The sequence below is a fragment of the Saccoglossus kowalevskii genome, chromosome 10 (genome assembly GCF_978046115.1).
Source record: "Saccoglossus kowalevskii chromosome 10, keSacKowa6.1, whole genome shotgun sequence".
In the NCBI taxonomy this organism is placed as follows: domain Eukaryota; kingdom Metazoa; phylum Hemichordata; class Enteropneusta; family Harrimaniidae; genus Saccoglossus; species Saccoglossus kowalevskii.
Genome location: NC_140650.1, coordinates 22,381,617 through 22,407,249, shown reverse-complemented (window position 1 = coordinate 22,407,249; position 25,633 = coordinate 22,381,617). Strand labels below are relative to the sequence as shown.

At 33.6% G+C, this 25,633-nt stretch overlaps 1 protein-coding gene across 1 annotated transcript in view; it reads left to right on the top strand.

Moving 5' to 3' along the window:
* Positions 1–1,894: 1,894 nt before the first annotated feature.
* LOC144354181 (uncharacterized) overlaps positions 1,895–25,633 on the top strand; it is a 43,020-nt gene continuing 19,281 nt past the window's right edge. Inside the window, exons 1-2 of the mRNA XM_085504375.1 lie at positions 1,895–1,991; positions 19,556–19,806. Of these exons, the coding sequence (XP_085360501.1) occupies positions 1,901–1,991; positions 19,556–19,806 (342 nt within the window). The 5' untranslated portion in view covers positions 1,895–1,900. The remainder of the gene's footprint in view (positions 1,992–19,555; positions 19,807–25,633) is intronic.

Here is a 25,633-nt window from a genome sequence, read left to right as displayed (position 1 = left end):
TTAAATTTACAAAAATACCTTGATAAATATATTACATGATAAATATAAGAGCAAAGGACCATGATTATATAATAAATATGTGTGTGGCTTTCACAATAAAAAAAAAACGTAATGAAGTAAAAAAAGTTAAAAAGCCAAAACCATATATTTTACAACCGGTACTGATTGTCAGATAGCCTATGTATTGTATGCAAGCAAAATTTCCCAGTAATTTTACACTAATTGTGTAATATATCATTGCAGGGAGTTAATGATTTGAGTTTAAACTGAGTATTGAAAGGCTCATTAACTCCAAAAAAAGGAAGATTGGATACATGTGTTTCTGTTGTTTTTTTAGTGGTATGATATTGAAAATAAATATGTTTTAAATGTACTTACATAAATAATTAATAGGGATTCAATTTACTAGTAAAATGTGTTTCTATTACCGGTATTTGCAGGAATTTATAACTTGCCTAACTTGATAAGTGCGCCACCAACGTCAAGGGAGTGAGTTATTGGATCTGCTGTCTGGTTGTAGTATAACACGGACCGCAGACTTTAGAAAGTACAAGATTTATGCGTAAATTGGTTTCTGTCAAAAGAAACTAGAATAAACTATATTAACAAATATTACCACCCCATTCCACCTAAAAGAAAATAAGAAAAGTGTTTTATAGAAAAGGGCGAATACTAGTATAACGTTAAAGCATAACATAGGCGCCTTCTCTAAATCATTTACTGTAGAATACTTTATTTTCGCTTGGAATTTATTTTCGCTGAAGGAATGATTCCGTGAAAATAAAATCCAGTGAATATACTTTTTTCCCCTATATTTCACATTGAACTCATCAAAAATCAGTGAAAATAAATTCCATACAAAACACCCAAAAAGCCTTTTCAGGAAAATTAATTCCAGCAAAAATAAAGTATTCCACAATAGTAAAATTAGTTAATATCCAAAAATATAATTAGAAACGAGTAATATAATATAAAGATCCAGGAACCATCACTAGAAAGGCATTGCAATGGAATCTGCAGGGGAAGAGAAAGCCTATATACTAATACTATACTGTATGCAACTATGTATAACTATAACCCGGTATGTTTAGCCGCTGGTTTATACAGATACACGTATTGACAGACAAGACATATAAACTGAACCGTGCATACGAATTGGATATCTTTTTAAAATGTAAACAGAACTTGAACACTGACTTGAAGTATTTCCATGGCTAACAAATTATATCGAGCCTGCCCTTGCCAAAAGAAAACAAGTACTAGCCAAGTAATTTAAATACCGTAAATATAATCCCATTTTGTTTTATTATTTTGTTGAAAACAAATGTATGATCCTACATAAACCAAATTACAGCGAAATTACATTTTCTAATAAATAAATTGCCATTGTATAGTCCAGCGCATGCGAGTTGCAGTGGCAATATAAAACAAGGTTACAGTTTGTGTAAGCAATGTCAATGGACGGGAAATCGTAAACAATGCCCTCGTCTGGCATCATTGCTTTCATCCGTTTAGTAGTAATTATACGATTCACACCTCATAAAACACATCTGCCAAACGTCCTTGCAAGCCGAGACAACTAACTGGAGGAAGTTGGAAACCTGCGAGTTCCATTATTTATACAAAACCACACTCATTGCTCAAAAACATCATGGCGTAGATCTTTTTGCAGAGTATGCTAAAGTTATTGATATTAAAAAAAAATAGCTCTCGACCGTAAAAGGCTACCTGCGCAAAAGTGCTACCGAGTTTGAAGAGTTTCGACATAAAAAAATCACGGTGACAGCGCTTGCGGTGCTTTTTCTAATTATGCAAATTGTATGCAAATAAGGTGTTTTACCAAAAAGCCCCGGTCAGTCATTCAGTCGAGTGCACGAGAAGTGTACCACTGTATATCAATATGGCGTGGATGATGTACTCATTCGTTGGTCTGATTTTCAATTTTTTGACGTCCGAGGCAGCGATTGTCCGAAATATTCTGAAAGTTGAAGGTAAGAACGATACTGCAAGTGTGAGATAACCTTGTGTGCGAGCACGATTTAACGCGAATCGTGTTAAAATTGGTGACGCGAGTGCACAGACAGAACTTTGACAGCCCTGTTGACTCGATAATGTGGCTTCTGTACGAAAACCGTCGAAATGTGTGAGTTATTGCATTGTTTAAACTTTGATCAAAATTGACAATTGAAACCACAGTGTACGTATAATAGCAAAATGAATTTATTCGACGGAGTATCCCATTCCCGATCTCAGAGGGGGCATTTTTCTTATGTGTGGCCAAAGGGCTTGAGACCAAATATTGAAAGCTACTTGTGTTTACGTGCTCTTTCATCGGTGTCACCTGATATTTTCCAAACACTGTCGACTGCTGGACCTCTCTCTATGGCATTGATTCATTCGTTTTCAATGCTTCTTTACAACTAATTTTTTCGATTATTTCCATGGATGATTTTGTGTAGTTGATACAGGTGAATAAGAAATAAATGTACATGTATTACCGCCCTTTCAACTTTTTAGGTAATTATTTTTTTTTTCTTGCATGTATTTTTTTTTAAAAAGCGGGATCCACCAGTTACAATACAATTTTAATATAGTGATATTAGTTCCTTTTATAGTAATAGTGGTAATTTTGTGTCAACGTCATATATTATAAATATAAATAATCCCCACCACCAAACCTGCAGCACAACCTTAAATTTCCAATGAATATGTGAATGGATTGGTTAAAAGTAGTATTGACTAGAAGTTGAATATTACCACAGCTGCAGTACAGAATGGAGTGCCATAGTAAATTTTTTACAATATTGACAGTTAATCTATTGTTAGTCTTAAGCTGAGATGACTTATGACTGCCAGCTACTTCAACAAATACTTAGGAAATGTAACATGACTACAAAATCAGTAGTCAAACATGACTTTTTGAACTGCTGAACTATTTTATGTAAACAGATGAAGAATTTTTTTTATTATGAATATGGGTAGTTTCATTTTAAGTTTTAAAATCATATAACTTTACTCTCTGTGATCATACCACTAAACTATAAGTTTTTAGTTCAATTGTGATTTTCCCCAGTATGGAAACCTTATATGGCTTCCTTATGCTATTGGGTCATACAGTGTGTTATCTGTGACCTTGTAAGAGTTGGTCATAAAATTAAGCAGTTATGCCCTCATTACCAGTAAATGGCAACACATCTGACAATGATAAATACTAAATTGAAATCACAACTGACACATGATGAACCTAGCTGAACAGCTTGTCAGAATTCAACCTTTGATCTTTAGAACATTGGGGACGTTTGTTTGGTATATAAAGTTTCAGACAAAATACTTAAAACACTAAGATAATAAATCGGCTATGATAAAGTGGCTATTATAATAGACAGAATAGGGTTTGATGAGATACATGGATTGCTGACTGTGAGATTTGAAAGTGCATAGGTGAGCTGGGGTTGGCTATAAATCAGACTTCCTTGATGTTTGACTTATATACCGGTATTATTTTAAAGTTTAGACACACACTAGCTAAAAGTACATAGACCACATTTACTTTGATGTAATTTGATCAAAAATGTAAGTCATCCCCGTGAATGCTTTATGGATACTATTCTCAAAGACAAACTACACAGTATGTCACGATCCCCCAAACATTGCCAGGACCAATCACAAACAAGAATAAACAATGAATTTTCGGATTAACACCACTGTTTTCCCCTACGCTAACCAACTTTCTCCTATGCTAACATAACAAACTTTTGTCTTCTACTGACTTCCTGTTCTGGTCAGTCTTCGAGAATGGGACCTCATTTTGTATGCTAAATACTATTTCAGTTGATCTACTAGTATTAGAAGAACACAATCATGTAATGTAAACCAAAAGTTGCATTCATTGCAGACAGTACTGTATCATAAAAATATGACTTATTTTGACCATAGACATACATTATACATACCTCTTGTCATTTATATACAAATGTATGCACTACTAATAGAGAAAATACGATGTATACAAATTTATCAACTGTGTCTCAGCCTTTAAAGGCACACTGCTATCAAAACAGCACTTGCATCATGCGAGCCTCATGGCTTAGCAACTGAAATTGAAATTTTAGTTTCTCAATCACTGAAGGTATCAAACAGTGGGTACGCTTAACAACTTGCTCAAGAATTCTGAACAATTGCATTTATTCACTTTTATATACTGTATATACTTATTTTCGTTTGGAATTTATTTTCACTATTTTTGCTAAAGGGATGCTTCAGTGAAAATAAAATCCAGTGAATATACTTTTTTTCCTATATTTCACATTAAACTCATCAAAAATCAGTGAAATAAATTCTATACAAAACACCCAAAAAGCCTTTTCAGCAAAAATTAAATCCAGTTAAAAGTATTTCACAGTACTCTAATCAAAATTCAGTGTCTGGGGCCTTCGCTCAAGGTAAGCATGCATTCAGATCCAAGCACTATTATAGACCTGGAGATTTATTGGCACTGAGCAGAGTAATTTGTAACTCAAGCCTTGATTCCTAAACTTTAGTGATCCTGCTCAAGCAAAGTGCCTCTCCATCTTGAGCTAAGGTATTAATAAATCTGTAGTTTTATAAAAGTTGATCCGCTAATGTTTAAATTGAAAAGAAAATATGTTGATATCACTACTTATAAGTTATATGCCAGTGTTGTAATTGAAACACTTGTATCTCAAATGCTTTGTTAGCAATGTTTAAAATAGAAGATACTGTTAGTAAATCTGTTCAGCTTTTCTGCTTACTACGAGTTGGCAATTTGCCAACAGCTCACCAGGCTAATCTTGCATTGTATAATTAATTTGTAATTATCACATTACATTGTCCCCAAGCTGGAGAGGTCTGAGTTTTTTGTAATTGCTCAAATGGACTGTGTCAAAATCAATCAATCAATCAAAATTTACACATGCATACAGGTATAACAGTGAGATGTGATGCACATTTCAAGTTCTGATTCAAAGTGGCAGATTTGTTTCAGTTTTATTCACTCTACATGATGGGGGAATTTGTCATTTGTTTTGCTATATCTCAAATTTAGCTAATTAAATTCAAACTTGGTAGGCTGTTCTTGCACATAAAACAAAAGTTATTTTCTGTTACAATCCAATCCAAGATGGTTGACAGGCAGCCATTTTTTTGATGAAAATATATATTTTGCACAATTCTGCTTTTATCTCAAATATACTGTTCAGGTCCAATCCTAATACACAGACAAAAATTAACTATCTATCATAATCCAATACAGGAAGGCTGACTGGCAGCCATTTTTTTGGCACAATTTACCTTGCATCTGAAATAGACATTGTCCAATTAATTAATGTCCAAACTTGGTGCATAAACATTTACATTTGGTGATGTTGCACTTTATATGGAAATAATATCAAAATTGAAAAATAGACATGATAATGATTTAATTCACTTCCTAGAACTGGAACATGTACAGTACCCGTACAAAAAGAAAAAAAAATTAAATGCTGACTAATCATTTTGTTCTATAAAACTTTAAATGTTTTGTATTTTAATATATGTGTAAAAACCAAAAAACGTATTGTCATAAAACAATATTCTATAAGTACCGTGCTCTGGAACGCACTAAGCTGTGACGTGCTCAATGGCTTGTTTTTTACTTGTTTGTTTTTGACCAGGTTATAATTAAAATGTGTTGGTATTGGAGATGATGTGAGACGTGATCTTACTCGGTTTTAATGGGTGGTCAGAGTACTATTGTAGCTGCCAGCAGTTTTTTAAAACCCACAAAGTACAATGATCAGTGTTAATTTTTATTTATCGTCTGTGATTATTTGACATCTTAAATCATTGGATGTGTATGCATGCGTAAGTTATCCTGTGCGTTACGTGGCGTACCTGGCGTTGGCCAACCAGGTCAATCACTTTTTAAAAAAAAATCCCTGATTACCACTCTAAACCAAATTTTGTCCTGGGAATAAAGTAGGCCGCTAAATTTTTCATAACTCTAAACTTTCACGATAAGCTATTTTGATAGTCAGTCTTCATCATTTAAAGAAGGCCATCCAGTAAAATGTTGTATACTCGAAATTTCTGTAAATGGTGAGGTGTAAATTTAATTTAAGTTGTTTGTACTTAGATTTTCAATGACCATATTTGCATGTTGTTTACAATTTTATAATGTACGTTCTATAAGTCTATCTGTTTGAAATTGTATAATTTGCAATTGGGTTTAATTGCAGTCACGTCTTGTGCTCTACCTTGTGTGGAATGATATAAGAATTTTTATTTAATGTGTGCGAAACAATGTTAGATCTAAAAGTCAAATGAAAATACAATATTATTTTAATTAAATAGCTGAATTTTAAGTTTAAAAGTTTCTAAATCTTTATTTTTTGACACAACACTGACTTTGCAAAGTACAAAAGTAAGGTCTATGTCAAGGCAATGAAAAAAAAATGATTTAAAGTGAAAGATAAAATTTGGACACAGATTACAAAGTTACATTAACAAATTACAAGATTCACTGGACTCGGCCATGCATGCATGTTTTAGGGATGTAGGAGTCATGATGTCAAGGGTGTACGTGCCTAAATGCACATGATAACGCCTAAATAGTTTCAGTTGTAGATCTTTCACAAATTGTACTACCACCAACAGTTATTAATTGAGTTAAAGTCAGGTGGCGGTTCTAAACAAGTACCCTTGTGATCTCATATTGGCTTCCTTTTCATATTGACTGAAACTTTACACATGGTTGACAGATGTATGTACTCTGTGAGAGAAATGGCTGAATAAATCAGGCTAATTATGTGAAAAAACCATTATGTGCAGTAATTAAATCAGGGTGCGACTCAGTCAACGAAAATGCATCATAAATAGATACAGTATATATTTGTAAAGATATGCTACACCGACAGTCTCATTACAAAGACCACACAAGTTAAGACCCTTTGAAAAATACAATATAAAAAAATTACTTTGCTTCTATTTAATTTCTACATTAGATCCATTGGGTCATTTAGGATTTGATTTATTTATCACATGGAATTGCAATAACATTTTCACGCAGTGAGTCATGTGATGAGAAAATGTAGAGGGATTTACATAAATGGAGACCCACATCTCATCACAACACGGGAGTTTCTCCATAGTCAGGCTCCAGAAAGCAGATACTTAAGTTAACACAAATTGAAATTAATTAATGATGTATAAATTAATTAATAATTAACCACTTATTCATGTAATATATGTTTCCAATCTAGGAATCTAACGAATGTTTGGCAATTTTGTGTTAATGTTTAAAAAATTATAGTTAATTTATTACCAACCTTATTAAACTTCCACATCCTATTTTAATCTGGCTAAATCTATAAAAGTAGTAGGATTATGAGGTGTTAGGTTTTTTTGTCTGATCCATTTGGAAAGAATTTTATAAGCCACTGGTCATACCACAAAAGGTAGCCTTGGTCTTTTGGTAGTTATTTGCTGAATCATACTGCTTAACAAAGTTATCCCTAGAAATGGTCTTCAGGTGTGAAGCTTAATGCTTTGACCATGTCCATCATTCACAGTTAATTGGTATACAGTTTACAGTCTGGCGTATCCGGTATTTTCTTTCCAGGTTCACAAAGTGGTTCATTAAGGTTCAGTGGTTTATGAGAGGAATTTTGTGCTTGTGTTTTTATTTGAACTCCGTGTTGGTCTGTCAACACCAGACAAGCAAGAAAATGTTACACGGCCATTTGTTGGATGTTGGTGAAAGATTGTCTATTTACATGATCTATTACCAGTATGTGTCGGAAACCTTTGTATTTTCCCTTTATGTTTCATTTGAAATCTTTGCGTAAACAAGAGTAAGAATGAACTTTGTGTTGGAGTGCATGTATATGTGCAAACTTACGAGTTTTTTTGCAGATCTTACCTCTTTTCTTTATTGTATAGTGAAATTGTTTTGTTTGAGTAGCATATTAAGTAGATTTCTAAGTCTGACTGGAAATAGGTAGAATATGGTAGTGTACGAAACAGATCAAATGACGACAGCGTGTGCAGGACAATTTCAACCCAAACTGCATCACAATGAATTGTATAATTGTAAAATTATTTCAGTTCCACAACAACAGTTTATAAATATGTTGTTCACTATTTTATTTATTGTTTGTATGAATTGAACGTCCTCATGAATAATTAGTCATATAATGAAGTCGTTATTGCTGATGTCACTTGAAACAAATTACCAAAATATTTTCAAGCTTTAAATTACTGTAGAAGCATTTATTTTCACTGTTTTGATGTTATGAGCTTATTCACTGTGTTTTAATTTCACAAATTCTAATTTAAAGAAACAATGAGTTTTATTATTATTTTACATATTCACATAGGTTTAATTTAGCACATTTTACTTATCAGCGAAAATAGCAAAATTAAAACCCAGTGAATAATTAATGCATTTACAGTACCACAGTCCCTCTATCAAATCAAAATGCAGATCTCACACCAGCAAGTCAATTAATTGTATTCTTGACCATTAAGCTTAGTATGCATTTCAGGCCTATAAGCTGGTGCTGATTCTGCAATGTAATCTCTAATGTAAGCATGGGGCTTTATAACCAGGTAATAATTAGAGTGAGAAGTGTGAACTGTAATTATACAATCTATACAGCATCACCAGATTAGATTTTTGTTATCTCCTTAATTATGCAAGCCATTAGCAGTTAACACTTCTCAAAACAGTGGGCTGCTCTAATCTCACTTACTTTACTTAATTGATTAAAATTACAATTTGGGAACAAAAGACTGATTAATAGTGTAAACAAAATGAACAAAGGTGTCCCATGTTTCCATGGTGTGTACTGCAGGTTTGGGAAAGCTGATTTAAATGATCTGTAGAACATTGCTTGTATAATGATTAGATTTGTAAAATCAAAATATATAAGTACTTTTATTCCAAATTCGTATTGTAGAAGCTTTAAATATTCATCACACTTTTTGCATTCTGAATTGTGTTCGGTGACTTATGAGGTAATTGCTGTTGTACACATACCTGGTCAGTGTATAAAATTCCCTCACCTGTAAACAGTAGTTTGCATGTACATGTATGTGAGATTACATGTATGATATACCATGGTAGTACGTCAATGGATATACATACCTATATCGTATACTCACATATGATTTCAATTAGAGAATATTACACTAACACATGGAACAATTACAATAAAAGAGATGATGCAAAACTGCGCACTTACAGTACATACAAAACCACACTAGACATGGAACATTACATAAAACACATTGATAACAGACATTACATCAAAATACTAGCATAATTTAGAACAAGTAGTCACAAACTAGCTGTAGACACAGGAAGGTACACAAAACCAAAAACACTGATAAAAGACAGATTATGCACCCACTGTAAAGAGATAGAAGATGAATTACATCATTTACTAGAATGTAAACTGTACACAGAACACAGAGATGACATATATAATATCCTTAAAGAAATTAACAGTGATTACCAAAACTTGAACAAAAAAGAACACTTTAAACTTGTACTACAGTCACCAAATACAAACCATCTTATCACTCTCTGCAAATATTTAGTTAAATCTAAACAAGACTAATTCTTTTATTTTGTCATGTTCTTTTATATTTTTTACATATTCTATGCTACATACAGTGATACTTACATATCACAGTATTTTAATATTTCTTATATTATTAATAATTGTCTGTAATATTTTTGTCGTTCACTAATTTTGAATTCTTTTTAAATCAATTTTTACATTTCATGTACTTTTATTATTTACTTTATTAATCTGAAAACCTAAAAGGAAATGTTAAATCTTTCTTTACGGTATTAATAAAGCATTATTCTATTCTATTCTATTCTATGTACAACTAGGTATTACCCACTAAAAACAACTTCAATATCTTTAGACAAGCGTTCTCAAATTATGTAATGGCAAACGTTCTAGCAGCAAATAGGATTTATTTCAAAATAATGAATCCATTTCATCTAATTGTTGTATGGAGCTAGAAAGGGAGCTCCATGTTCTTGTTGCACTGCAGTTAATCTCATGCTGTGTTAAAGGCAGCGCTAGCTAGCATGAGATACAGAGATTTTGTCCTACATCCAGTTAACATTGTGTTAATTTGCGCTTCACTAACTGATGTTTTTTCAGTAATCTTAATTTATCAGAACCTTGAAAAACACTAGTTAATTTGTGACCGTCACCATTTACTGATATAAAGAGGCTTTGCTCTTGCCCACCAGAGTAGACAGTGGCCGCTAATTGACTTGAAAGAACTTTGTAGTCGTACATTGTTTTGAACTAAGTGGTTTTGTTTATTGTCAGTCACTAAGAACAATATGTTGTTTAGATATGCACTAGTTATAATGTATTAACAATACAGTCACCCAAAGATTCAAATAGTTTAGGTGAACATTGTTATCTTGCGGTTGTAATAACAAAATCAGAATACACTTCTCTATGAGAACAAATACTTAAATGTGAAATTTATACTGCATGTGCTCGTTGCTTGGAGGCATATCTATTAGCTCAACTTAGTAAAGCTATTGTTGAGTTTGTGGTGGACAACATCACCTCTAACAAATAAAAACATACGACAAGTAGCTGTACTACAAAACAGGGTAATGAATGGGAATGGAGCACAATATGACCTAGAAGTGTCTGTGCTTCACTGCTTGCATGCTCAAGTTTGCGATGACAAACTTAATTCATTTTTTTCTTCCAAAAAAAAAACCAAAACAATATATTTTGTTAACATGAGAAAAAAATGCTTTTACTTCATGGGTGGACATTTAAGTAGAGTCTTTATGACTTGGTATAGTTACTGAGCAAGTTGTGTGTGGATAAAGCTTGTCAGGGAACAAGACTGATTAAAGTTGTACTCTTAAGACAGTAACTGCACATAATGAAGCTTTCTGAATCTACAAGTGTTGGGAACATGATTCAAAAGCATTATGAATCTCAGGGGTGACTGACTGACATAATAATGAGCAAAGTGATTTCAATAATTGAGAAACTCAGATGAATAGCTGATCCAACATTTGATTGTAAAAAGAGCAGTGTTGGATGCTGTATTGTCATGCTTCCATAGTCATGTTGTCATCAAATTCAAATATCTTAGTGCCATTTCAAAATGCCCATGTGATCAGATGACAACATTATGGAGGTCAATATGAACAAGTACAATAAAAGTATGTAAGTAATGCAAATTATATGGCATAGGCGATATCACAGGGCTGACTAACATGGCCTTTAAACAGAGACATCTCTACGTACTTAATTTACGATAAACTTGATCATTTCAATGAACTTTCGAAGCAATAAAGATATCAACAATTGTTTTTAATGATTCCATGGTGCATGCAATCCCTGGGACTGACAGCTACCTCTTTGAATCATTGCTTCATTATACTGTGCTCTCAGAACGTAATGAAGTTTGGTACATGTGTGTGTAAGCCACTGCCTTTTGGATTTGTTGTCGTCTAACATTTTTTTTCACATGAGGTATACATGTACTGCTGCAAGGACAGTAAGGCTGGAATTTGAGGATATAGTAGCCCTTATTGTACTTTTGTAAGTCAGTGCCTGAGGTGGCCTGTTAAACTGTGTTGGTCTGTTATTGAACTTGTATTGTTAAATAAATAATCAAAAAGTCATAGCACACCTGGATTACTTAAAATATTTGCCTTAATTGTTTTCTACATTTTGACCTGAAAGCAATAAGATATCTTTAATACAAAAATTGACCTGTTTATTTATATTTACACCTGCATGGATGAAAGTACTCAATGAAGTTGATGGACTACCCAATAATACCATTATAAGTATTACAGTACCAGCTTGCTATAACTGGTTACAGCTCAAACAGGCTTTTGTGAAAAGGTTAATTTCAAGTCCTGTATTTAGCTGAACAAGAGGGTGGGTTGAAACTTACTGGATGACAAATGGTGGTCAAAACCTCTGCAGTCTAAACTTCCTACTAAGTACATTCAATCAAGAGACACCAGACTTTTAAAATTGATCCCTCACTCATTGCTCAGTATATCTGTTTTCAAATTTGCAGAATAAACATCTGTGAGACAGTAACAGTGGTATTTTTACTAATAGTTTGAAATTACATTCATTTCAAATTGTATGAATGATACCGTAGTTAAATTATCTAGACTTTATTTGTAAAGCTGAGAGGTTGTTATGGAAACTTAACATTTTACAGGCACATTTTGACAAGATTTACTGTTTTATGGTAAAATAAAAAATGGTAAACAGTGCATGCCAAACATGGCTGAGATATTTAAATGAAGTAACGGGCAGTGTTCTCCCCAGGAATTTAAACCACTGTGGCGGCCTAATTTGCATATCATTTGCATATCATTTACATAATAATAGAAATTGACCAAAGCACATTTACACCCACACAATAAACAACATATACCTTTTTAAAAACAAAGTGGCAGATATTTATTTGCTTCACACAGTGTTATAAACACTTTTATTTTGGGCACTTTTGTAATAGTAATGAGCTCCGTCACAGGGAAAATATTTTTTTTTTGGAGTCAAAATATTACGTTTCACAATTTAGAAGAGTTTGAATTTAAAAATGAAACATTTTCAAAATGCAAATGCTGCAGACTAAAAAGAAACAAATAAATTGTAAAAAGTTAAATGAAACTCATTTGAAACGTTTGAGCCAGGATTATGTTCACCACTTTCATGATCTTATTTACTACAAAATTCTCCTTCAAAAAATCGACCATGTAGTTATTTGGCGGATTGTTGGTTATTATTCCGACCATCAGCTTCTAACGTTTACATTTACAGTAAATGAACGAACAAATAACACTTCCAAATGATCAAAGTTACGACGTGACATAACTTACTTCACGATGTTATACACCGGTTATACCAATAATTCCTCTTACTCGATCATGATGTCATGCAAAAATTAAATACTTTTTTTTTTATATGAAAAAACGTAAAATTTGAGCTAGTTTTATCAGGAGAAATTATTTTTGATCACTCGATCCCTTCGGTGAAAAACACAGACCCGCCATGATAGTTATGACGCATTAATTGACCGGCATGTGTCCTTTGACCCGGTGGGTCGAAAACGCTATTTACCAATCAAAATGCCGCATGGTAATGCCGGTAGAACCCGAAGTTTTCCGAATGATCGTGATCATAAAAATTACATTGCGGAAGTAAAGCGATGTCGTAGCACGATGTGTTTGTATGAATTTCAGATGAAAACTGCATGATGGTTTTCGAAAGAGGTGATTAGAAATTTTTAAAAGGTAAAAAAATTATCGAAAGAAGAGTTTTTACATAATTCACGATGATAACAGTTCAAATGTATTTTACCCAATAACAATAAACACGTTTTTTTTTTCTTGAGTAGTGTAAACTGATCGTGAACTCCGATTTGCCCATGTTGTATCGGATGGAATTGATTTTGAAAGAATTTTAGCTTTCAAACCAAATACTGCGTCAGAAAGTATGTACTTACAAACAAAGAGGTGCTAATTTTACAAAATTGACTTGTATTGTTCAAAGCCGTTACCACATCACGCGACTATGTCAATTGTTTAAAAATTATTATCCACGACTGGCAGGATGCGTGTTTGTCGGTACGTAAATATAATAACAATATGACAATAGTCGGAAGCGTTTCCGCAGTGGTCGCCAATTTTGAGTGCCGGTCAGGCCGACCAGCGTGACGAGATCCCCCAATGAAAAGAAGCACTGTGGCGGTCTTGCTAATCACTGTGGCGGTGTCAGACCGGTGTGGCGGCAAATCAAAGCACTGTGGCCGCCACACTGTTTACATCCTGGGGAGAACACTGATTACGGGTAATTTAAACATTCAGGTATTTGAAGTAGGATCTTTATCATCAGATGCACCTGCTGGAAATTTTATAATACATGTACATGTAGTATAATAAGTTTGAATATTTAATCTATACTACCATATTTGCTCTTTAAAAGTGCATGTACTTAACATGTAAATGACATGTAAGCATTAATTAATTAATTAATTGGGGCCAATGCACGCATTATAAAAGATGTGCTATTTTAGTTTGGTTAGTGAATTCAGCTTAGTGCATGGATTAATTTTGAGAGTACCAGTATAATTTGTTTTAAACTATGTAGAGCATCAAAATCATTTTAGCTAATTTAGCTGAAATAACATGCTAGCTAAAAATACATGTTTTATATATTTTCAGTGTACAACTATGGTAATGTGTTTTTTTGGTTGATATATGTGCTCCTGTTTCTTTTTGAGATGTGCTTCTAATAGAACAAATACAGTACTAATCTGATTACAAACGCTTCTTCAATAGAAGTGCATACAAACCAAAAATTACATTTGTTGTATAGTGAATCATTGAAATATGACTTATTTTGATCATAGAATTTGTAATTTGCATAAACGCATACACTATTAATAAAACAAATACTGTATCAATTTTTGTCAGAGCAACTACATCTGTACGCAAGTATAAATAGTTCAAATTATGGTAGTCGAACATTCTATATGATTATCTTTATATGTGTGTAGTCCACAAATGTAATAATGATACTAGCCAAGGTATATGACACTGAACATATTTTGAAGAATATAGGAGTTGAAATGAGTGCGACTTTTGAATGTATGGGGACAATAAAAGCATCAGTTAGGTGTGCCATTAATAGACCATTTTCCGTTCACTGCGAGAATCACACGTTATGCGTGAAATCGAACGTAAAAACAGGACAAACAAAGGTCATAGTGTCGTAGTGGCATCAAACATCGCATGGGATTCGACAAACGCGAAGTACTTTTGGGGACATTTCCATGCTTAATAATGTGCTGTCCACATTTCATGATAGGCAATTTCGATTAAGTGAGGGTATTCAGAAGCAATATTCCCCTGTCGAAGATCGGCTGGTCGCTGTGAGTTACGAAATAAAGAAATTCTAGTTCAAAATCAAATCGTTCGACTTTTGCGGCAGACGTTCAACGCGCGTCGTTCATACATCTCGCGAGATCTCCCAATTGTACGGAAAATCACCTATTATATTACTGGTAATGATCAGAACAACCATGATACAGTAGACAGTTGGTGGTCTTGTCACTAATGATATAAATCAAGCTGTGCAGACACACTGTATTACTTTATAGACATGTAAGTAATGCCTATAGTCACTGGATAACTGGGATTAAATTTCACATTAAAGAAAGTGAAAGTGTTTAGTTGATTCTGATTCCCTTTGATCATTTTCTCATCTCTGCGGCAACTGTGATGTGAAAACAGAACCTGATAGCGTATGTTTTCATACATTTATCATATGGTTCTCTTTTAAGTTAAAGTTAATGGTGTTTGGGGATTTCATATACATCATTTTGTGAGGAGATTGTTGCATGCTCTTGAGTAAAGTAATTTCTGCATGCAGATGCAATCTACAATGTACTTCCATGTGATAAGCTAAAATAGGTCTGTAACAGTTTCCCCTGCCTACCCAATCACTCTGAAGGACAATAAGATTACCGGGTAATAGTGTGTATCTGGTAACATTGAAAAGTAATGTAGGGTAGGTGAGTAGGAATAGCTTGTTGATTTATGGAAATTAATTAATAATTCTTGATTTATTATTCCACAGTGCTGCTTGGCTCATACTTTTATATGAGAATATTTTTTCAAAATTACATGTACAAGTTGATATTTTAGTTGATTGATGTACATATCTACAAGTGATCATTTTTCAGTTACATGTAGGCTATAAAGAGACACAGTGTCAGCCTGAAAAATCGAGGCAAGTTTGGCTTACTGGAAATGTATTATTTGCCTTCCTGCTAGTGTCTCTATGTACCTAATGCTGTACAAAATGTGACTTGAGCTGATTCAACTTCTATCTAGCATAGCATGGTATCTCCCATTATAAAATGACATGACCCATATAATCAGCACTCAGCAGACTAGCTTGATATCACACACTAGTTGTTCATTAGAACTTATGGTTTGTTGTCTATCATTACCTTCTCATTATAACTCTTAAACTGGTCATGGATCACCTCGTGTATAATACTGTGTAATTTCTATTACAAGAATGAAATTTAGAAAGCTATTGACCAGTTTGAAAGGCCAATAAGGAGCTGGTCATTAGAAACTTAAAGGGTAGGAAAATCTGCACAGAGAAATTTAAAAGAAAAACAAATAGAAAATTACAGAATAAAATACATTGTATAAATTTTTGCAAAACTAGGTGAAAAAACCCCAAATGATTTGCATAATTTTTACCTCCCCCCTGAGGTTGTAATGGGTCAACTCTTGACATTGACTTTGTCACTAAATCAATGTTTCACATATTTCACTGTCACAAATTCAAGTCATGTTGTCAATCACCGTTGGTGCATCATTAATTCTTTTAGCCTGCTTCGACATATACCGCCGCTAGAACACATGGAGGGGGGGGGGGGTCATCGAATTAAAAAAGAAACCGAAAGAGAAAAAATATATTGCATACTTGAAATTAAAAAAAAATTTCTTATAATTTTACTGAAATCGTAAGCCTAAAATTGTCTATATCCCACCCACCCCCACCCCCACACACCACCATGTATACCTTGCACAAAATTAAATTACTATTTAGTGTGTTTGTAAAATCACATCCATGCATTCACTTTCAGGTCACTCAACATAGCGTCTTGTAGATGGTCCACAATGGATAGGCAGAATGCTTCATCTTTCAAACCAATCAGGCATCCAAATTGAACTGGATGGCATGGAAGCTAATCTAAATGCAACCATTTCAGCGAATTTCTTTCAACCATTGTTTGTCCTTGAAATGGGAAACAACTTTTTCACAGCTCAATTCATTGCACGTAGTAACCCCATGTTAACATAATGTTTGCTGATGAATAGATAAGAATTTTTCAGCATCAGATGAAGAAAAGCTTTAAATCCATTTTACAGGCATTAATTCTTAAGATAGTTTCTGTGGAACCAGGATTAATGAACGTGAATGTCTTAACGCCTGCTATTAAAAAAAAAGTTTCGTGAAATTGAAAATATCTCCTGATATCCCCCTCAGTTGATTTGAGTTTTACAAAGATACATCCAAGCGTGAAATGCCAGGCACAGAGGCCATAATTGCTTTTTGTTTGCTTTTTGTTGATATTCTTCACTGCTTTCACTGCTCTCATGTGTCCCATGATGTTTATTCTCAGTTCACTGCACAGCAAAACGCTTTACAACCGCACTACATTCATACACACATGCTGCAACAGCAAGTTGGACACTTAAGTGAACAATCGTGTCATTTGGTTTGCTGGTCTAGGTCTTCTTTCATTTTCAAGTCTATGGGTTTCGCACCTCATCTTCAATGGAAATTGAGTATTCCCACGATGCCTCAAATGTGTTTTTTTTTTAATAGCTTTTATTGTCCTATGCTTTGGTCTTGTAGAAGGCAAGGCCTGTTGTATAATGTTTATTACCAAGAAGATCCTTAACTCCCACTGGACACTTTTGTTGTTAGTATTAAGTAACCAACAGCTGCTAAGTTAAAAGTGATTCTAACCGAACTCATCAACACTGTACCATAAATTATTCTTTTCCTTTACCAATAAAAAAAAAAAAAAATAATTTGTGCAAATATCATATCACATTGACAATAAATAAAAATTAGTGGCAAGCATGAAATGCAAAGTGATATCACCGCAATGTACTCCCCGCTGTTTATGGTGGCTATCTGTATGCAACTGTAAAGTGCTATTGAAGTAGACATCTGATAAGGAATAGTGGGCAACCATTTATTAGCAGGATTAGTTGCCTGGATATTTTATTGGTGACATTTTTATAATATATGGTTGATTAATATGACTGTCATCGCTTTTTAATATTTGTAATATTGTGATGGCAAATTTATTTATTGCCAGTAAAAAATAACTACCGGTACATGTTAATATTGATGACATAGCTGAGCATGGAATCATTATTGCATATATTTGCATAATTATTATATCTAATTGAATGAGAAGGTACATTAGAGTTTATATTATAAATTATAGCCATGTATATTATAAATTATTACTGGTAGTTTAATACCGGTGGTAGATGGGTTTGTTGACTTGTGTAAATAAATAAGATTTGTTGCTTGAAATGAGTTTTCTCAGCCAATCAGATTAGTCGTTGGTCAGCATTAATGAAGGAAGGCTGGCTCAACCAATTCGATTTGTGGTTGCTTGAAATGGGAGAGAGTGCACTTAGCCAATCAGATGAGTAGCTGTGATCAGCATGAATGAAAGATAAATTGTTTTCAACAAATCAAATAGTTGGTTGCTGTAAACATGAATGAACAAGTGCAAATTCAGCTACCTGAAAATGACAGTTAAATTACTGTGAATATCATTTTTTTTTAACTACTGTGGAATTCCATAGTGTCTTGCATATAGATAGTGTACTTAAAGTACTAGCAAAGTGTAGCCATAGGAATCTTTTTAATCCTCCCCTTAGGAACTCATAAGGACTTCCAGTTATGTTCTCAGCATATTTCAGTTGTCCCTACTACCACACATACCACTGGCTGCTAGTACTTGTATGGCGGTCATATTAAGTATTCTGTGTCAGCTTACTATGTAAATGTTGCCTTAGTGCATTGACTGGGTTATAATGTCTTACCATAATTTAATGATTTTTAGATCTACAAAATGGTGATGTGGTTCAAGTGAATGATTCCTGATTGTGCATGTCTGGTAGACTGCCCAGTTCTGTATTGCACTGTGTGTTGACTTTTGCTATCAGTTGACTTTGATACATGGCTTGATAAACATGTTTTTCAAAAAGCAAATGTTTAACTGTAGGATTTTCGTGCCTCTTTATGTAGGATAAATTTACAATTTCAGGCCCTTTATGGCATAATTTGCATAAAATTAGCATCACAAATAATCCTTTATTTATATTTTCAAAATTTGAAAGAATCAGTGGAAGTGTTGGTATAGGTGACACAAAAAAATCAGTTGCCGGAACTCCTGTGATTGATTGTTTATTCGTGTAATGACTAATAAGATTTAAAATTGCAATATTATTATCTCAGAAATATATGGTGGCATGAACTAATCTTTCACAATGTTTGGAAACTTAATTTTAAGGATACTGTAAAGGCATTAATTCCTCATTGGTTTTAATTAATTTCTCTGTTTTCACTGTAATCCATGTGAACATGTAAAATTCCAATAGACCTCATCGTCTTAATTTTAACATATCACCACTGACAGACTTTCAGCAGGCGATGTTTTAAATCTAGTGAATATAATAGTAATCAAAATTGGTGACATCTATGGTTATTAGATACTTTATAGGGTTCAATTATTTGTCATAATTAGTATTTATGATTATTTTGCAAAATGTGCTAAAACCCAGTGAACCATATTATAGAATATATTCAGGAAATCATGAATTTAAAGAATAAATATGAATATCCATGCAACATCAAATTTGCTAAAATTAAACCCAGTAAGATTTTACAGTATATCTTTTTGTATCTTACAGGTTGCGCTGATGGGACAGTCGAAGGATTTACGACACATCCACGACTAGCAGCATGTGCAGGAATCTGGGATGGACACATCAGAAACAGCAGTAACATGTGTGCATCTGGTTGGCATGTGTGTAGCTGGCAAGATGTGGATCTACTCCGCACTATCCCCTGGTCCCAAGCTCTGTCAGTAGATGGGTGCTATGCGTATAATGCTGCTCAAGATAAGGGGCTTTGCCAAGAATGCAGGGACAGTGTCAACCAAGTAAGTGGCCACTTTAACCCGCTGGATGTTTCTCTCGCTTTTCTACATGTGCTTGACCCTGGCTTCTGTACTACAGTGTATATTACTTTAAAGTGTATTACACAGTAATAATTACCATATCGGTATCTAGTGGGAAAAGACGTCCATACTATGCACTGTGTATATATATTTCATGTACTGTAGAATACTTTATTTTCGCTTGGAATTTATTTTCGCTATTTTTGCTGAAGGGATGATTCCGTGAAAATAAAATCCAGCAAATATACTTTTTTTCCTATATTTCACATTGAACTCATCAAAAATCAGTGAAAATAAATTCCATAAAGAATGCCCAAAAAGCCTTTTCAGCAAAAATTAATTCCTGCGAAAATAAAGTATTTTACAGTATATTGGGTAAATGGTATTCTTTGTATATTTATTGCTGTTAGTTGCAGTTAGCCATCAACTGTGTTATACTAGGGCTCACTGTACAGTACTGATCGGACTTATTACCCAGGGTATTCAGCTCCAAAAGTCATTTGAGAGTTTTAGGGAGGTGGATGCTTAGTTGAGAACTTCCCTGAAAAATTATGCAAAGTATGCCACATTAGCTGAGCACTTCCCCGAAAAGTATGCCCCAATTGGGGGTGGGGTGGGTGTACGGTATATCATGCCATATGTCTTAATATGTTAACATAATGGTGAATAAATTATACTTACGCATTAAAATGCAATGCTTTATTTAAAAAAAATATATAATTATTCGTATTTTGTGATAAATTAATATGCAAATTAGATGATATTAATTAATACCTGCAAATAAACCACCATGTGTGGGCATTTTGCTGTAGAAAACTTTGATTAAAATAAAAATCACGTCTATTTTCTATTTTTGTCTGTATGTAAAATATCTTAATATAAATAACAATGGTGCAATCCTAGGTAATACTAGGCACACATCAGCATTTAGGAGTGTGTCAGAGAGGATTCAGTGAAAACTTATAATGGGAAATAACTTTCTCAGAAATTTCCGTAATGTATAAATCAAACTACGGTAATGGTGGAAAAATTATCCCTTATTTTATTTTACTCTTTATTAAGTTTACTTAGGTTCATTATCAATACTGTAGCTATAGTCTGTTGAGTATCACAGTTGTGAAAATATAGATTTATTAAATTTTCAAATGAATCACTTCCACAAAGACTATTAATGACTATTAATTGTCATTAATGTTAATTTGCTCTTAAAACCATAATCTTACACAAATAACTAATTTTTCATTGATTTTTCGTTTAGTGTTTGTAATTCATCCAGTAGAAAAGTGTTATTAGATTCAAATGAATATAAAGAACTAGTACTCTGCAATTTTATAACTAATTAGTAATTTATCTCACTGTATTGCTCGTCAAAAGTGAATGAACAGCCACTGTGGACATGGCGTTATACTTGTGTTGCTGTTTGCATATGTCAGATCCAAGGCTGATATAAGCAATACTATAGAGGTATTTCCACAAAACGGTAAAATTACTTGAAATTTACAATGAAGCACTGATTCATCATAGAAAAAAAAAACAGTTAAAAGTTAAAAAGACAAGGTACAATGTAAAAATAAAATATTTAAAGTAGTTTGTTGTACCAACATGGCATTTTTTATATTTTGTCTTTGCTATGTAATTTAATATGGGGACTAAACATGGTAAGTCATCCATCCATTGGGTTCATGGGTATGATGGTCCAATGACTAAAGTGGCCAGAACCTCAATTGCTTACAAGTCATGCATTTCCCGCAACTTTGTGTTAGTATCTCACCATGACAACGTGCCTGTCACTGCTACCTTTGTGTATGTTTGAACTGTCATTCTATCCGCTTTTCCGGAACCCCCCTTTGATCTAAATCTTTTTGGTTCATCGTTTTGTAAAGTAAAGTTTCTTTGTAGTTACCGGTAGTGTCTTCTTCTCAAGAGTTTCAATCATAACATCGGTAACATTTCTGATAAGTATTATTTTAATGAGAGCGTGCCGGTCGGCTAAATGCATGCACTTACTAGCATTATGCCACTAACTATACACACCAGTGATTGTGAGTCTGGGTCAGTAAATACTGTAAAATATAAAATTTTCGCTTGGAATTAATTTTTGCTGAAAGAATGTTTGAGTGAGAATAAAATCCTGTGAATATACTTTTTTTCCTGTATTTTATATTCAACTTGTCAAAAATCAGTGCAAAAAATATTCCGTACAAAACACCCAAAAAGTCGTGTCAGCGAAAATTAATTCCAACTAAAATAAAGTATTCTACAGTACATTTTACATTTTGTTTGATATTTTTGGATATCTTTGTCATACAGCATATATGATTAGATTATTAAAATTGAAAGGTAATTGCAGCTTCTATTAGTTTGACGTCTCCCGTTTAGGTTGGTTTAAAGCCAGTGAGTCGTCACATGTGCATGCATCAAATGGCCATAGTGTGTCATTGTTTACAAATAAGCGTCTACCCATGAGCCTTTGCATTTTAAGCATGTGTTGTTATTGTCAATTTGGACTCAATTCCTGTGCATGCGCAGGTGACGACCCTCCCGCTTTAACCTAACTTGTTAGATGGGCATAATAAACCAGTCAGCAACTTTGCTAGCAATGTCATCGTATTGGTGTTTGGTACATTTGTTGCATCGATGTTTCAAATTCTAAATTTTGTGAGAGAAACAATACATTCAATATTTACTGGTAAACTTAAAGGGAACCTCAATCCAAACAACATAATGACCCCTAAAGAAAAAGCTCCACAAATGTAGGAGAATGCAATTTACACTTTTTTTATATCAGTTTTCATTCTCTAGATATTCAACTTTTCATCGTTATTAAGTAGTCAGCCATCATGATTCTCAAGCAAAGGATTATGGGTAAAGTATGACATCATAGAATCTGTTGTCAGAAATTGAGAAAATTATTTCATCTATAACATGAGAAATACTGATGCGAATTAGTTCAAATTTTCGTTGTGCATATTACTCATGTATATAATTATAGTAATGGAAATTGGAATTTCACAAATACACATAAAGTGAAGATATTGTTAAAAACGTTAAAAAAATAAAAATCAATATTTTAGTTGTGAAATATAGAATGTCACTTTTTTGTCCCCTTTTTGTGCTCAACATGTGATATATCACCTATATAACCTACTCACGTTGGTAAATTGTATACAATATAAGGAAATTTTAGCATTTGGTAGAAAAACATAAAAATAAATATTTTCAGTTCTGTTTCCATGACAACTATTTTATAAGCATGGATGGCACCACTACATGTATGTTACCAATTTCTAAACTTTCAGCCAATTTGAAGTTCAACTTTTGAAGTTATAGATGAAATCATTTTCTCAATTTCTGACAACAGATTCTATGATGTCATACTATTGGGAAAGCTTTATTTACTAAGGTAAACATCAAAAGGAAACAGTGTGGCTGGAAATTTCTATGGACACATTATGGCAAAATTTTAACAAAGAAAGACGAGAATTCACCAGTTGTCTACATTCCAAACGAAGACAGTCTTTGCAAAATATGTTAATGTGACTGTTTGCAGCGTGAAAAGCTGAATTATTCATGGATCCTGACGTAACAGACTCATTGCTATCCAGTAATTACAACTGTGAATCTTATTCAATCGAGCAATTTAACAACAGTGAGTCATTGTCAGTAAATTCCTTTTCTGTCTTACATTTGAATGTTAGATCCATTAGTGCACATTTTGACGACCTTTCAACTCTTTTACACCTTCTGAAAATGAAATTGTCAGTCATTGGTCTCAGTGAGACGTGGTTGCACAGTAATTCTGACACCTCAATTTATAATCTGCCATCTTACAATTTTATTTCAAATTGCCGCACATCTACTTCAGGAGGTGGTGTTGGTCTCTATATACACGAATCATTGCCTTATACTGTTATTGACTCAGTTATTCTAAGTCATTGTGAGTGTTTATTTGTTGAAACTACATTGGACAACAAACAAGTTATAATAGGTGTAATTTACCGTAAGCCCAATACCTCTGTGCAAGATTTCCTTGATAGTTTTGAGCATTGTCTTGAAACTTTTTGTGCCAATAAAAAATGTATTTTTCTTGGCGATGTCAACATTGATGTTGCTAGCAGCAATAATGCGCATGCTGCCTATGACACAGTTCTCAATGCCAATAATTTTCAACAAATTATACACTCTCCAACTAGAGTAACCGAATCAACATCTACAACAATAGATCACTGTCTTGTGAATTTTTTTGATTATTTTATTGAAGCCGGTACCCTAGAGGCGGATCTTAGTGATCATTTTCCAATTTTTGCTGTTTTTAAACATTTACGTCATATATTTAACACAAATCCAACAAATAGTTACAAACATGACTTTTCTTTGTTTAATCCTGAATCATTCAAAGCGGATGTTGCGAAAACGTCATGGATACCAATTTATGAAATATCAGATCCAAATTTGGCCTACGACGCCTTTTACAAACTGTTTAACAACGTTGTCGCTAAACATGTCCCAAGGATTAAAACTCGTTTTTCGTCCAAATCACTCAAAAAGCCCTGGATTACTAAGGGACTGCTTGTCTCTATTAAAAATAAACACAAACTATTTTCTAAAACAAAACGACATTCTGTCAGCTCAATAGTACATAATCAGTATAAAAAGTACCGTAATATTCTCTGTAAACTGTTGAAAGCTGCCAAAAAGTCGTATTTTCGTGACAGATTTTGCACCTCCGCTGGCAATAATAATAAAACATGGCAGGCCATTAATGAAATAATGAATGGAAACATGTGCAAAGCTGGAACCCCTCAAAAATTAAAATCAACCACCAAACCAGAAGAATTTGTTACAAACAGTAAGGATATTGCACATTTGTTCAATTCTTACTTTGTTAACATTGGCCCAAAGCTTGCTTCGGAGATTACCTGTAACACCAATTTTAATGACTACCTTGGCAACAGACAATCAGAGTCATTTTTCTTTCGCCCTGTCTGTGCACACGATGTCTTAAATGAAATTGACAAATTTGACATTCGTAAATCCGTTGGTTATGACGGTATTCACCCAAAACTTGTGAAAGTGGCTGCTGAATATATTGCCGAACCAATCGCCTATATTATAAATTGTTCCTTGTCGAAAGGTGTATTCCCTGACAAACTGAAAAAAGCACGGGTGACTCCCATTTTCAAGAAAGGGTGTGCTTATGAAGTTGGAAACTACAGGCCGATTTCCGTTTTACCTGTCTTCAGCAAACTATTCGAATCATTCGCCAATAAACAGTTGTGTGCCTTTATGGACAAATTTAAAATTCTTTCAGAAAATCAGTACGGGTTCCGAAAGCAATATAGCACTAAACTCGCCTTAGCTGATCTCACAGCTGAAATCTCAAAAAGAATAGATGAAGGTTTTGTCACACTTGGTGCTTTTATAGATTTGAGAAAAGCTTTCGATACCATTGATCACAGTATTTTGCTAGCTAAACTACAACAATATGGGATTAGAGGGTCAACTTTGAACTGGTTTAAAACTTTTTTGGACGGTCGGCAACAATATGTCAGTACTAAAAACAATGATTCTGACTGTGAAACTATTTCCACAGGGGTACCACAAGGGTCAATCCTAGGCCCTCTTCTTTTTTTAGTTTATATTAATGACATTTCTCGATCATCCCCCCTTTTTTCATTCAGACTATTTGCTGATGACACCAGTCTATTTTATTCCGTAAAAGACCGTTCTGTAAACCTTCACACACTTAATATTGAATTAAATAAAGTTGCTACCTGGTGTAAATCAAATAAATTAACGATAAACATTG